The 14,740-nt window shown below is 52.2% G+C and overlaps 6 protein-coding genes across 6 annotated transcripts; 3 read left to right on the top strand and 3 right to left on the bottom strand.

Annotated features, from left to right (window-relative positions):
- Positions 1-337: 337 nt before the first annotated feature.
- N0V89_003210 (uncharacterized protein) lies at positions 338-1,064 on the top strand (the record flags this gene model as incomplete). Its single annotated transcript, XM_056212012.1, has 4 exons — positions 338-496; positions 665-686; positions 786-970; positions 1,020-1,064. The coding sequence occupies 4 exons, from the start codon at positions 338-340 to the stop codon at positions 1,062-1,064; spliced, it is 411 nt and encodes a 136-aa protein (XP_056075485.1).
- Positions 1,065-1,407: 343 nt separating this feature from the next.
- On the bottom strand, positions 1,408-2,322 carry N0V89_003211 (uncharacterized protein; the record flags this gene model as incomplete). The annotated part of the gene is made up of 1 exon (XM_056212013.1): positions 1,408-2,322. One exon carries the CDS (start codon positions 2,320-2,322, stop codon positions 1,408-1,410), a length of 915 nt encoding a protein of 304 aa, XP_056075486.1.
- A 1,957-nt stretch (positions 2,323-4,279) lies between these two features.
- N0V89_003212 (uncharacterized protein) lies at positions 4,280-5,845 on the bottom strand (the record flags this gene model as incomplete). Its single annotated transcript, XM_056212014.1, has 1 exon — positions 4,280-5,845. One exon carries the CDS (start codon positions 5,843-5,845, stop codon positions 4,280-4,282), a length of 1,566 nt encoding a protein of 521 aa, XP_056075487.1.
- Positions 5,846-7,101: 1,256 nt separating this feature from the next.
- On the top strand, positions 7,102-7,728 carry N0V89_003213 (uncharacterized protein; the record flags this gene model as incomplete). The annotated part of the gene is made up of 1 exon (XM_056212015.1): positions 7,102-7,728. The coding sequence occupies one exon, from the start codon at positions 7,102-7,104 to the stop codon at positions 7,726-7,728; it is 627 nt and encodes a 208-aa protein (XP_056075488.1).
- A 2,394-nt stretch (positions 7,729-10,122) lies between these two features.
- N0V89_003214 (uncharacterized protein) lies at positions 10,123-12,634 on the bottom strand (the record flags this gene model as incomplete). Its single annotated transcript, XM_056212016.1, has 4 exons — positions 10,123-10,350; positions 10,400-10,542; positions 10,594-11,930; positions 11,982-12,634. The coding sequence occupies 4 exons, from the start codon at positions 12,632-12,634 to the stop codon at positions 10,123-10,125; spliced, it is 2,361 nt and encodes a 786-aa protein (XP_056075489.1).
- A 401-nt stretch (positions 12,635-13,035) lies between these two features.
- Positions 13,036-14,322, top strand: N0V89_003215 (uncharacterized protein; the record flags this gene model as incomplete). Its single annotated transcript, XM_056212017.1, has 2 exons — positions 13,036-13,208; positions 13,260-14,322. 2 exons carry the CDS (start codon positions 13,036-13,038, stop codon positions 14,320-14,322), a joined length of 1,236 nt encoding a protein of 411 aa, XP_056075490.1.
- Positions 14,323-14,740: the final 418 nt, after the last annotated feature.

Below are 14,740 nucleotides of genomic sequence, written 5' to 3' on the forward strand. Positions count from 1 at the left end.
GAGGGAGTGGAGGAGAAGAGGATGGCTCTGATGGCCCGACCGGCGATGCAGTGCCTGCTATCACGGCTGATCAGCTATATGAGGATGTCTAAAAGGGGCGCGCGACTCGCGACAGTTGATGCGCATGGTTCCTGGATGCAGACACAATGCCGGTCTAACCCGTCCTTAGCCTAGCGCGCCTGCCTTTTATGCCCGGCACAAGCTGCGAGTTCCTGATTACATACGCACGTCTTGGCCCACAGCTCCATCGAACCACTGCAAGCTTCGACCAACGTCACACACCACCACCAACCACCACCTCTCCACTCCACCACCCGCAGTCCCAATTGCGCCCGTCATGTCGAGCATCATCGGACGCACCGCCTTCCGCGCCGCCCCGCGCCTCCGAGCCACCCAGGTTCCCCGCCGATGGAACACCAGCGCCGCCGGTGCTGACGAGCGCCAGGCCGGCAAGGAGGCCCTCAAGACGGGAGCGAAGCGCGATCCCGAGCTCTACGTACGTCAAAGATCTTGGACCTAGCTTGCTTCGACGAGAAGACCGACGGGCGTGCCTCAATGGCTTGCCCGAGATTCGCGAAGAGAGCAACTTCCTTATCACACCACACCGCCCGAGGCACATGCAGCATCAGTGTGATACAGAGCTATAGCTAATGCAATTCTGCAGGTCCTCCTCGCCATTATGAGCGGTATCTTCGGTCTTGCCGGATGGCACTTCTGTAAGAGCTCCGAGGCCTACACATACCTTGGCCGTGGCACTTGATATTGGACGTTGCTCACACATGCAGCCCGATCGCCCACCAGCGCGTCTTCTGAGCGATCCGTAGCCCAGGCACCCAACAGCAAGCCCTGGGAGGAGGGTGGCGGCGAGGGCAAGTACCAGTACCACCCCGGCGGTGACACCAGCGCCCCCAGGAAGGATGCTCCTTCAGCATTGAACGTGGTCATCATTCCCAACGTGACTCTTCCCAAGGTAAACAAGAGCTCATTCTCATTGCCTTATGCATGGCTGATTGCTTCAGGAACTGCACGACGCATACAACAAGTGGGGCAAGGACGGCTACTAGATCCTCAGCGCTCAATGTCCGTTTCCTTGAGTCATTAGACAGTGCACACCCGACATCTCACCATTTCCTTGCTGCGATAGCTTCGCACCCTGTAGATAAGCTCGACAAAGCTGTACCGAGTAGAAGAATTGAGTTTCTGCATGTACTTTTTTGGATTATTTCACATCTACTAACCAACAGTTGATCTTCGATCCTGAAATACCTTGAATTCCATCACGACAACACCCGTTTCTACTGTCCCGGAAATCTATGCTACATCCGCCATCGATCCTGATAAGAAGGGTATATGACAAGCGCCGCCCATGCAAAGTAACAAAAGAAAGCCAGTCTTTTCTCTACTAATTTACAACCACGCCACCATTGCTCCCACAGCCACCGCAAGACTTGCTCCACTCCCATACCTCGCCGCGCCACCCGAAAATAGCGGCTCATCAGGTCCAGTCGAACTTGCTGGGGGCGCAGGCGGCGCAGCTGGCGCAGTATCACTTGGTTCCGCCTCGGGCGTAGGTGTAGATGTAGGCGTGTCGCCGCCGTATTCCACCGCACTCGATGTCTCAGGCAGCTCGAAGTTCGACGTCGAGTTCACCGGCGGGACGGGCGTTGGGTAAGACGGCGGAGAGGTGCCAGTGCCCAGAGTGGGCGCGTAGTAAGTAGTCGTCCCGTTCCAGCCACCGTTACCGCCTGCGTACCCTGTGCCGCTGGGAGCGTAGCCGGTGCCTGTGCCTGGCCACGGGATCGTCACAGTTGTGGTGGACTTGGAGCAGTTGCTGGATGGTGATATGCTTGGTGTGGAGATGGAGGGGTAGATCGTTGATGTTATGGTTGTGTTGTTGCAGGTGTGCGATGTAGATGGTGTGGGGGTTGAGTAGGGGATTGTGACTATTGTTGTGCTATTTGTGCAGGTCTGCGAGGAAGAAGAGGAGGAGTAGGATGGTGCGGTTGGGTAGAGAGCTGCTGGCGTTGAGATGATGGGGAGACTTGATTCGGCTGGAGTCGAGGTTTGGTAGCCGTAGCCTTCGGATGTTGTCGAAGAGAGGATTGATGTAGACTCGGTTTCCATCTGGTAGCCATAGCCTCCGTCTGGCGTTGTTGATGAAGGGAGGGCTGTTTCGGGTGAACTTGAGGTGTCGGTTTGGTAGCCGTAGCTTTCTTCGTATGCCATGAAGGTGAGGTCCTCCACGGAATGTGTAGTTGCGATGGCGGATCGCGCTGAGAGCAGGATGAAGCTTAGAGAGAAGATGGTGCTTCGTGACGCCATGGTGGAAGTGGATGTATATTTCGGGTGCGTATGTCGCGATCTCTTTTGTCTGTCTTTTCACAAATCCCAGGTAACGAATATCGAAGAAGATCAAACGAAACGAAACGAAACGAATGTCAACCACACAGATACCGATACCAAGAGACATTCACCTGGGGCGAACGACACTCTTAACGCAGCTTACCATTTCCCTCCGCCACGCGACATTGCGAAACACGGACTCGCCCGCACCGCGCAGCACCGTGCAGCTGTCGCAAACGCTCCGTAGCGCCGTACGCCTGCACAGCGCCACAGCCATGTCCGAAAATAATCGCCGCGTTTCTTCGCGGAACCCGAGGATTACTACTTCGGGCATGGCTGTGCTATGTTTGGGGGCTGGCGTAGTTCTTATTTGGTCGTGGTTGGTGGTGAGGTGCTAGGGTGGCAAGTGTAGGTAGGGTGCGCGGGGGCTGAGCTCAGCTGGAGCCTCACTCACCACAACGTTTACCACAGTAAGGCACAGGTGCGTGGATGGATGGTGCGCATGCTTTGGAAACATCGACTACTGAATTTGTGCTTACTTATGCTATATGTAGGAATGCGCGTACATGTACGCGCAGTGAACAACTGCCGGGCAGGAAGCGATCTCGAAATCATGTACACAACAGAAACAGCAAACGAGGGGACACAGACAATGCACATACCAACGCTTCTTCTTAGAGCATAAGCTCTACACGCGTCTTCCGAAAGACATAAGCTTTTCTCCATCTTCGCAAGAGCTCCGCGAAACAAGGCCAAAGTCCGTGATCGTCTGCACGTGCGCAGCAAACTATCCACATATGGTACTCCGTTATCCACACTCTCATCGAGGCCTGACGGACGGTCGTATTCGGTACAATCACATGCCGACTGGAAGTTTTCCCTAGAGTCTTAGGTACCCGTCTGTATAAACATTCGCGGCCAACCAAACCGGCATGTACCTCACCACCCACCCCAGCCAAACATCCCAACCGTCGTAGACGAAATTCTCGGGCAAATGTCCTGACCTCTAACTCACTTTACATACTCCCCAAACCAAACATTCTACGCAGAACCTGTCTCCAACTCTTCCGCTCAAGGCCCACGTTGCTCGCCTGATCTCCACTCCGTCTCCGCTCCTGCTTTCCCTCCTCCGAAGCCCCGGAGGTAGATGCGACATGCGAGGTCGTAGACGTAGTTGCGTTATCCTGTCGCTCGGTGGGTGATTGACTTCCAACAAGCGTATAGTACAAAGCTTCGATGCCGCGATCAAGGTCGCGGGGGTAGTGAGGTTGAACCATTGCTGGTGTTGGGAGAAGGAATTTTGTTCTCTGTGATCTTCGAATGCGAAAGAGGACCAAAATGATTGAGCGTAGGAGATGATGGTCACTTTCTGTGTATGTGGGAAGAACAATAGTAAGGGTGCGCGACTGGGGGAACAAAGAGATGGGCGTGATGGGCTAGGCATGAGATGCGGGAATAGTCTTCCTCTCTTGGGGAGGTGTAATTTGGTAATAATATGATAATGGCGTAAACTATCTTGCGGTGCGATCAGCGAAGTGTTCTGGGCCTTCGAATGTACGGCCTCGTCGCTGAGCCAGTGCATCAACATAATATTGTTCGTTCAGCATGGTATGTCTATGCGAGGGTTTTTGCTCGGACCTCTTTCACAAACGAAGGTTGCTAATGAAACAAGTCATTGCGTGCCGGAAAGATAGCTACACCTATGCGTGTGGGCTTCATTACTACAGGAGCTATACTAATGCGCAATATTCGAGCGGTTTCGGAACGTAGCGAAGCACGATTCTCATCGAATGTACTTCCATAGTCTCACTGTGTCCTTCGCCTTTGCAATTGATCACCTGTATTGGCCCATTACTCGAGCAGCAGCCCTATAATATATCGTGGCCGTTTTCCGCTTTCTACTATAGTACATCCCCGTTACATGGTCCTCCTTCGCTCACTCCTCTGCTCCATGCTCAAGCAATAGCTTTACAATAGATTTGTGTCCCCTTATCTCTGCCCAGTTCAGTGCACTTCGACCCATATGGTCTACGGCATTAATATATGCTCCATGCTCCAGCAATAGCTGTACATAAGGCGCGTACCCGCTTGCTGTTGCATAATGCAGTGCACCAAAACTATCTGCGACTGCATTAACATCTGCTCCATGCTCGAGTAGCAGCCGTATAGTAGATGTGTGGTCATTGCGGGCTGCCTGCTGTAGTGCTCTCCCGCAGTAACCTCCGTCTGCGTTGACGTCTGCTCCATGCTTAAGCAACAGCCATACAATAGAATCGTGGCCTTTTTCCGCTGCCTGATGCAGTACACCCATATTGTCTCTTGCTTTTGCGTTGACATCTGCTCCATGCTCAAGCAATAGCCGTACAATAGATTCGTGGCCCTCTTCCGCTGCCCGATGCAGTACACCCATATTGTCTCTTGCTTTTGCGTTGACATCTGCTCTATGCTCAAGCAATAGCCGTACAATAGGTTCGTGGCCTCTTTCTACTGCCCGATGCAGTACACCCATATTGTCAACTTCTGCTTTTGCGTTGACATCTGCTCCATGCTTAAGCAATAGCCGTGCAATAGATTCGTCGCCATTTTCCGCTGCCCGATGCAGTGCGCCCCCAAGATATGATGTTTGTGCTTCCATATGCGCTCCATGATTAAGCAATAGCTGTACAATAGCTTCGTGGCCGGTTGCTACCGCCTCCTGTAGTGCACTCCCAATCCACTTTCCTTCTGCGTTAACATCTGCTCCACGTTCAAGTAGCAGCCGTACAACAGGTTCGTTACCATGCCTCGCCGCTTGGTGTAGTACACTTCCATAATTTACATTCCGCGCATTGATGTCCAGTCCTTGCTGTAGAAGCATCTTCATAAAGTCTTCGGTACAGTTGCCAGCTGCTCTCATCACTATCAAACTTTTGCTTATCTCTTTATCGAGCTTGGCTGCTCTGAAAAGGACCTCCATAAGACCTTTGTTGCCGTTTCGGGCGGCTGAATGTATTGGAGTGAGTCCGGAACTAGCTGTTGCAGTAGGATTGGCACCTTTCTCCAGTAAAACCTTCGCTATGTGCTCGTGTCCCTTCGCCACTGCAAGATGTAACGCTGTTTTGCCGTCTGTTGTCTCTGCATCAATACCCGAACCTGCCTCTAAGAGCGTCCGCATAACATCTTCATGGCCATCTAAGGCGGAAACGTGTAGCGCGGTATGCCCACTGTCGTTCCGTACTGTCAGGCTAACTCCTCTATGTATAAGTGCCTGTACAACATCTGCTTGGCCTGCACGTGCTGCTTCATGCAGTGCCGAATTACCGTTGACGTCCTTTGACTCGCCGCTGGCTCTTGCATCAAGCAGGGAATGTACGCATTCCGTATGACCTTTACTTGCAGCAACGTGGAGTGCGGTCTTCCCCTCGTCTGATGCTGTCTCCACGTCGGCCCCGAGGTTAATCAGTGACCGCAGTATCAATGTGTTGCCGGCCTCTGCTGCTACGAGTAAGGTCGAAGTTTCCATCAAGCGCTCGCGCTCAATGTGTGCCTCTTTGCAAAACATCCTGATTTGTTCTTCTTGTGACGCTCTTTCTGATGCAATTTGTTGCCCGTGACAGAGCCTGATATGCCTCCGCAGGTTGTCTTTTCGTGAAGCTCCCTTGAACGTGCAATTGGGAACGTTGCAGCGAAAACGTATAGCGGTGGTTTGATGTCGCGTGCTGTGTCGATCACGATCGTGACTCAACGCAAATCCTTTGCCGCATTGCTTGCAACAGTGTGGTCTAAGATGAGTATCGTAATGGCGGCTTGCGATCAGCAATTAGCATTATGTGTACTTTGGGAAGTAGTAGAAGTGCTCACTTGAAACGCTTACGAGTATCGAAGGTCTTAGGACACTGGTCACACTGAATCAAGCCGTTTCGTGGGACTGCTGAATGAGCGGGGTCCATGGTTCAGGTCCTAGTGACAGTATGCGTGACAGGACACGAGGCAAGGCTTGATATGGTACCTAGGTAGTCGGAAATCCGCAAGGAGCAAATTGGAAAGTATGGTACAACCGAATTCTATCCTCATAAGCACGGCGTGGGAAGGCTTGGGTTTGATACAAGTCTACAAGAAGCAAGGCAAGCGAACCGTAGCAGCGTAGGACACGAGCTTGGCGAAGAGGGCGCGCTTGAGCCGCAGCGCTGGGAAGGGCATGAGGACAGAGGTGATAAAAGACCCCACTATCCCATCGCTTCTGCTCTTAACGACTGCTAGATTCTTCGATATTACACCAACGTTCACGCTCTTTCGCGCTTCTTTATTGGTCGCCCTTCTTCCCGTCGCATGATGCCGCCACGCCGACACGCCCCAGCCTATGGCCACGGACAACCTGCGTAAGCGCGCTCTTTTTTTTTTAACTCTCAAGCAGGTATGCCTCTTTCACGCGTGGACCCGCACGGACCTCTCCATCATCAGGAGTAGTAGCCCATCTATCAGCAGCAGCCCACCTATCAGCAGCAGCCCCCAGGTAAGCCACCCCCCTCGCCCTTCTGCACACCCATCCATGATGACGTGTCCTTCAGCCGAAGCGCCCTAAACGAAAGGGTTCCCTGCGATTGGCCAGGATGCACGAAGACCTTTGGGCGAGAACCTGATCGCGATCGTCACCGGAATTCAGTCCACAGGCTAAAAACACCATTCTGGTGCACGGTTGCCGGCTGCAGTCGTAGCGAGGCCTATCCTGGTCCTGGCCTCAAGCGTCCGTTCCCAAGAAAAGACAAGCTTAAATCTCATATGAAGAAGATACACAAGGCTATTGTCTCTTCTACAGAGTCTTCTAATCGCTTAGGCACCAGAAGCCCTGCAGCTGGCGGCTACATTGCCATCGACGGATCTACTGGTATCGGCGAATGTGACAATGTCGACGAATATGCCAACATTGAGGTACCGAACGCTGGTAGCGAGTTTGCATTCGTTAGCAACTTCAACGATGTTAACTGGTTCGCTGACACGTACGAGCTGAGCAATACCAGCGACTTCACCAGTGTTAACGGGCTCACCAACATGGACACGTTCACTATTGGTAACGCGTTCACCAATAACCATGCGTTCAACAATGGCAGTATGTTCACCAATGGCAACGTGTTCACCAATGCCAATACGTTCACCAACATCGACACATTCGCCAACATGGACGTGTTCAGCAACGGCGATGCGTTCACCAATGACTTCACCAACATCAACACGCTCCCCAACATCGACGAGTTCACTGATCAGTATGGGCTCGCCGGCATCAATGGGATTAGCACCGCTAACGCTTCTGCGAGCAGCGAGTTCACCGGCTTGGAAGAAGTTGATCATATGGACGGATTCGACGATCTTCAATGGCTTCCTGGTGTTGATGGTTTTACGAACTTCTGATTGCCTTTCCTTTTCCTTTTGCTTTTGCTTTTGCTTTTGCTTTTGCTTTTGCTTTTGCTTTTGCTTTTGTTGCTGTCGAAAGTCACTCTTTGTACGTCCGATAGTGTTGATATGTCTTTGCAATAAACAGGGTTTTCTTCTATAGTCGAGTTGCCACGAAGACACATGAAGTAAACGTTTCAAAAGGCGATGTGCTTCTACTTCCTTCACGCTCTATTAGGCCATAATATGGATTAGCTTACGGGGTGCTAGTAGCGTATTTCTGCGTCCTACGAAGGCAGGACTGCAGCAAGGTGCTGATAGGCTGCGGAAGCTCGCGGTCTGATTGGTGGACCCACACAGCGCGGAACTTGTAGATGTTTCCAAGTGTGACAGATAGTGGGTGGCCGTACATGTGGTATGCCCGGGGTTAATTTTATTGAACAATAGGTGAACAAGCCCTGACTTGACACTGCGACACCATATAACCACGACATCCCATAGTGATATTTCATATTAGTAGGGGTCAAGCCAGAGCTTCTGCTATTCCCTGCTTTATTTGGAAAGTGTTTGTTATGTGTTTGAGGATCGTTGTTGTGTTGCGTCAAGGCAAGTTGTCAGCGTGTATTCTCATCAGAAACGAGCTCCTCGTGGCTCGTAATATTGCCACTTTTTGAGCCACACAAACGACCAAGTGCAGGAAACGGAATACGATACCGATGACCACTGTTGGGAAGTCCTCATGGGAATATGTAATTAAATTACCGTCTATTAGTGTACGAAGTGTTTGGAAAGGATGAATCTGAAGGACGCGATTTCACATAGACAACGTCAGCTCGAGAGAGTGATACACGCGCAGGCTAGTATGCAAGTCGAGAAATCATGAGGCAAGAAATGTCATCATACATCACTTCAACCACGTAGAACAGTATGCAACACCGAGTCCTATATTCCGCTACGATCCTCAAGAATCCTCCATCCCCCACGAAAGCAAAGGTACAAGTCATCCCCAGAACCACAGACGGACCCAAAAAGCCGGGCAGGATCTCCTGAAGTAATAAATACAAATAGCAATCGATGGCCATTTACTAGCACTAGTTCATCCATCCACCATCCCAAAGCTCCTGCTAGAGTTTGCCGAGAATAGCACAGGTGCGTGTCGCAAAGGTGTCGATCGCGCGGGAAGAGTTCGAAGCCGGTGCAGTAGAGTTTGACCAGGTGCGCCAGAATATCCCATATAGCCGAACAAGTATCAATATTGAAGTAGATTTTGTCAAGGTAGGCCTTCCAGTCGTTGACTTAGAGCGTCACCGGGCCGAGCAGCGCGCTCCTACCTTCCGCTAGGAAAGGCATTTACTGGACGATGCAGTTGGCACCGGGTGTCGGCATCTGCTTCTGGACGGTGCAGTTGGCGCCCGGGGTGGGCATCTGCTTCTGAACGGTGCAGTTGGCGCCAGGGGTGGGCATGTTGCGCATGACGGTGCAGTTGGCTCCTGGAGTAGGCATTTTGATTGTTTGGAGGGTGTTTAGTGAAAGTTGAACTGGTAATGAAGGGATGTTCTGGTGGGTTGGAGTTCGAAAGTGTGGGATTTGACCTTCTATTTATGCATTTCGTGATGCGCCGTTGTTACTGCGAGAGGCGACCACTTCTTTGACATGGCTTCTAGATTAGAGTCGAAGACAAGGAGGTTGAGTGAGGATGGGTTTATTGGGTGGGGAGAAGTGGTGGGGAGGTTGTTGTGGCGGGAAGCGCGTCCTTGCTATTGTTCGCCTTAGTATTGTTGTCGGCCACAAGCACATGTTACGGCGACCTGACCACACCACTGGAGTCACGAGGGAAGTACATTGCCGGATATTGGAGATTTCCATTGGACTACAGATGCCTATCCTCGTGGCATAGGCCTGCAAGCGCTTCGAGTTTTTTCCATTGGTTGTCTGGGGTACGCCGACAGCCTTTGAGGCTCGTCCAGACGCGCCCAGTTCATTCTAGCCGTCTCCCATAAGGTTGCCGATGGGAAACTAATGGTACGATTGTCAGGTACAAGACCAAGCAAATGTATGAAAGGCTACGGGAGGGGCGTGCTTCCGTTCCGCGGACAGCACGCTTGATCTGGGATTTAGTATGTTCGCAAGCCCCAAGCCTTTACTCACAAGCCAAGACTGAAAGATGCATCGGAGCGTAGCCAGAATTGGAGGGAGATAGAGCAGGCCACGTGTGTGTGGCTCACCTCGAGGAAGCTACGAGGGCTGGCAGACAAGATAAGCTAGTTCCGACATACTGGTTACCATGTGTAGCCGACATCCTTCTAGGTTCGAGAGCGAGAGTATGTGGTCAAGTGGCTGTTCGAGCAATGCACTAGAATACGCATCCAATACTTCTTCCCTTGCACTCTTTCACGCAACAATAGTCGGCTCTCAACTATTGGTACTTGGCGGTGGAGGAGGGGCGGGAGCGAAAGCACTAGGACCATAGATGTTGAGAGGGTCGCGTAAGTCGGTGAATCCTTCCATGCCCTGCGCAATCATTTGATCAACGTTGGATGCCGCTCCCATCCAGCTCTCCATCGTGGTGTTGTTCGAATGAGCCCAATTGGTTGGCGGTAACATATGATCTTGACCCATCATTGTAGAATCCCATAAAGTCTAGGTGCGTCGTGAGCAAGAAGCAAAGAGCGGCAGAGAGTATTCTTACCCAGTCAATCTCGGATGCGATGCCTGGCATATCGAAGGCCATTTCGTTCGTGTTGTCAGTTGATGGCCAATTGTTCCAAATCTGCGGTGGAAGTTCCTCAGGTAGAGACTCGGGTGTCATCTCCTTGGGGAGGCTAGAGATGTCTGTACTGGGCGTTAGCTTATGACCTTTGCATGGTATGTATGTAATCATACTCTTCTCGAAGCCGTTTGGAATTGGGTCTTGCAGCACAAGCGGAGTTTGTCCAGGTGAAGAGCACTTCTTCAGCATGGCTCGAAGAATCTCAGCTCCTCGAACACAGTCCCTGAAGCGGTTGGGATGGTTTGCCCAGATATCATAAGTACCCTCCAGCAGGGAAAGCATGTCCGTGACCTTCTCCGATGATGATGCGTCAGTGTTTCGTAGGTAATTTAGTTCGAGGCAGATGACCATTGCTGCAAGTAGGAAATCAAAGGTTTGCAGCGAAGACATGTACCACCAAACCTTGTTCAGCTGCCCGCCTGGTTGGCAAGCATGGAAAATAGTAATATGATATCGAAGAATCTCCATTGCAGACTCCACACAGATCTTGCGCGACTCCGCATATTTTGGGTCAGTCTGGCCAGCCGTGATGAACGTGCGATGCAAAACAAGCTTTGTCTTTAGGTATAGCAATTCAATATTGTAGCGGCCCATGATGAGCACCGGAGCATCAGTAACACAGTCTTGCACGGGACGGACGCGCATTCCTTCCGGAACCTCGCTGTGGGCTTGCTCGAGGCGCTTTTCGAGGGAGACGATGGTCGCATATCGTGGAGGGGTGATTCGCTGCGCCAGCTCCGCCGCCTCTGCAAATATTGCGCAGATTTTGGCTTTCGCGATGGTATACGTAGCTGGCGTGATTTCGGACGACGGTCGCGCTTTTGGCACCTCCGTCATACTTGGCGATAGATCTGCGTCGTAAAGGTTCTGGGGCGATCGCGTGTCGCTCTCTATGCGGCGGACGACAGCCGGTAGGCCAATGGCGAATGAGATAAGTGTGTCCATCATGTTCAACACGTGCCACACTCGCCGGCGCATCTCTCCTTGAAAGGGTGACATGCCTTTGAAGTTGCTTGGGTCGCGATGATAGCCCATGCGCATTGCAACACGCATGGAAACTCCGTTCATCAACCAGATCTTCGAGTGATGGTCATCCCTCCGCAGAAACTCACACTCGCCGTAGATCATCAAGGTTTCAAGCGTGTAGGGCTGGGTCTTCGTAACGTCTGCGAGGACCATTGCGGAGGAAGCCAGTTGTTGGAATCTGTTTACGGAGCTGTTTAAAAAATCATTTGGGTCCGTCCCGTCATAGGCCGATCCTGATGAGCGGTCGTACGCAGCGGCATGGGCATTCATTCCTGGGTTTCGAGGTCCCAATATAATTCCCAAAGCCATCGCCGAGTAGAGCAAAGCGATCCACATCACAGAAGTTGAAGAAGCATCAAGCCAAAATTGATTGTACTCTTCCTGGAAAGTCGGCGCGTGTATGATGAATAAGAGTGGATCAGCACTACACGATCATAAGTAATGTACTTTCCAAGCCGAAGGTTAGTTCACATACCTATTGAACCACAGAGGAAGCAGCCGGTCGCATTCCTCCTTCGATGGCATCTCTTGTATAAGCTGCGTTTTCGTAATGTGTCTGGGCATGCCAAATGTCACTGTAGAGCGAGCAGCGTTATCGTCCCATTCTTCCTCTTGGTCCTCATCTCCATCATCATCTATACTGTTTTTTACTTCTTCAATCTCTTTCAATAGAGCCGACCAATGCCCAGCTCCCACGTACGTCTCATTCCCCTGGTTGCTGATGCGTAGCTGGCCGAATGTCTCTGGACTAAGCTCCGTCTCTTTGGCAGCAGGAGGTTCGACGCTTGGAACAGTGGCAGTGGCTTCGTCATTCTCCTGCTGTTTCTGATTGATTAAGTTGACGACGAGGCTCTCCAAATTCCGGATGCGACCCCGCATGTTCTGGGCCTGCTTATTCCGTGGCGGTGGAGGAACATATAGGCATGCTTCTTGTCTCGAGCGCTTCGCACACTGGTCGCAGATTGGATGTTCACGGTTGCATTTCAGTTTTCCTTGCCGGCATGGGGTACAACTGAGCTGCGGTCTAGCTCTTTTGATAGGCGCTCGAGCTAGTAAGTCCGCGGCAACAGGTGGGGTCGTAGTAGGAGCGGAGTTGTCTGTCGACGAAGGACTTGTCTCAGTCATCATGAGGCTCGGATTAGTGGGAGGTGAAGAGAATACGAAGACGGCAACTCTCGATTGAAGAGTGTTCGTCACTCATGCACCGGCTGGGGGTGGCTGAGCGGGCCCATAATTTAGGGCTGCTTATTCAGCCTCTTTACCACAGACGTCAGCCCAGCAACAACCGGCCAGTGACACTTTGCGTAAGACAAAATTGGCTGTATATGCATCTTAGCAGCAACATACATGAGCTTTGGTCTCTTTGCAGGCATTGTAGACGTAAGATTGGGCGAAGTGATGTTCAAGATGCGGCTCTGGTCATTGTGGGGTGCCCCGGGGCCGAACCGCCGTCACGTGCGGGTCCACTGAAACATCTCGACCTGCGGACCACCGAGACAGCTTGAGCTCACAGTTCCACAACAGCCCCCATGGCCACATTCACATCGTTACGGCATATTTCTAAAATTGCTTCGCGGCATAATTTCTTTGTATCATCATCACCATCATTGTCCCTATTACCAGCATGCACATCCTCAATACGTAGCTTCCAGACGAAAGCTACCCCACCAGCGCGCATCCCCGAATTCGCATTCGCATTTGAGTAAGGCAAGCAAGCCATTCCACGCCCTTTTCACTCTCTGACAGCTCATAGCATCGATGGGGTCCTCGTTCGTAGCTCCGACCCGCTCCCGCGCGCTCACCAAGCCCTTTCCTACCTCCAATCCCACCGCATCCCGTTCATCCTGCTCACCAATGGCGGCGGAAAGCACGAGGACGAGCGCGTCGCCGACCTGAGCTCCAAGCTCGATGTCTCTCTGTCCACGAGCATGTTTGTCCAGAGTCACACACCCTTCGCCGACATGCACGAATACAAAGACAAGACCGTCATGGTCGTCGGCGGCGACGAAGACAGATGCCGGATCGTAGCCGAGAAATACGGCTTCAAAACCGTCGTCACACCCGGCGACATCCTCGCCGCCTACCCAGAAGTCTGGCCCTTCTCACAGCAACTACTCCCGTACTACAAGGGTTTCACGCGCGCGCTCCCCGCCCCAATCGATCCCACCTCGCCCTCCACCTCCCTCGAAATCGACGCCGTCTTCGTCTTCAACGACCCCCGCGACTGGGGCCTCGACACGCAAATCATAAAAGATGTGCTCCTCAGTGAGAAGGGCATAATGGGCACTTTCTCGAAGAAGAACGGGGATGCGTCGCTGCCAAACAAAGGATACCAGCAAGACGGCCAACCCCCGCTGTACTTCTCAAACCCAGACTTGCTGTGGGCAGCAAAATACCACCTCCCACGGCTCGGCCAAGGCGGCTTCCGCGAGGCACTAGAAGGCGTCTGGGCCGCGATAACAGGGGGCCCATCCGCAGGCGTTACACTGCAAAAGATCGTAATGGGCAAGCCGCACCAACCTACCTACGCATTCGCAGAGAAGCGCCTCATATCGCACCGACAGCACCTCCTCAAGCAATTCGACGGCCGGTTAGGCCATCTCAAGCGCGTGTACATGGTAGGCGACAACCCCGAGAGCGACATCCTCGGCGGAAACAGCTACGAGAGCCCGCATGGCACGGATTGGGCGAGCGTGCTGGTGCAGACGGGGGTTTACGTGGAGGGCACGGAGCCGGCGCACAAGCCGAGGAAGATTGTGGGGGATGTGTGGGATGCGGTGGAGTGGGCTACTGAGCAGGAAGGGTGGAGTAAGTGAGAATGTAGGAGGCGGGGAGTTGTATAATGTAGGATATGCATGCATTGGAGTATTTGATTTTGAGTGCGTAGAGAGGGATGGTCTAGCATTTACATACTATGTATATGCGCTGTTGAATAGCATGGCAATAGCATCCTGTTTTGCCCAAGCATGTGACAGTTCGCGGGTCGTTCGGCAGGGAAGATGTGTAATTGCGCAGGCTTGTGCAAATTGCGGAGGAGCGAAGCTTTGACTGCTGCAAGCCTTGATGTAACCGTGTAACGTATCCTTGTCGGTGGTAAACATGCAACGCAACATTGAATCTAGGATCAACAAGTCACGCGCAGTCGAGAAGACACACCATGGCGCAAGATATTGAACATCCAATACATATATTTTCAAGAAGTCGGGTCAGAAACTAGAAGCTAAATACAAGCTG

Source organism: Didymosphaeria variabile (assembly GCF_027946475.1).
Source record: "Didymosphaeria variabile strain IMI 356815 chromosome Unknown scaffold_2, whole genome shotgun sequence".
Classification (NCBI taxonomy): domain Eukaryota; kingdom Fungi; phylum Ascomycota; class Dothideomycetes; order Pleosporales; family Didymosphaeriaceae; genus Didymosphaeria; species Didymosphaeria variabile.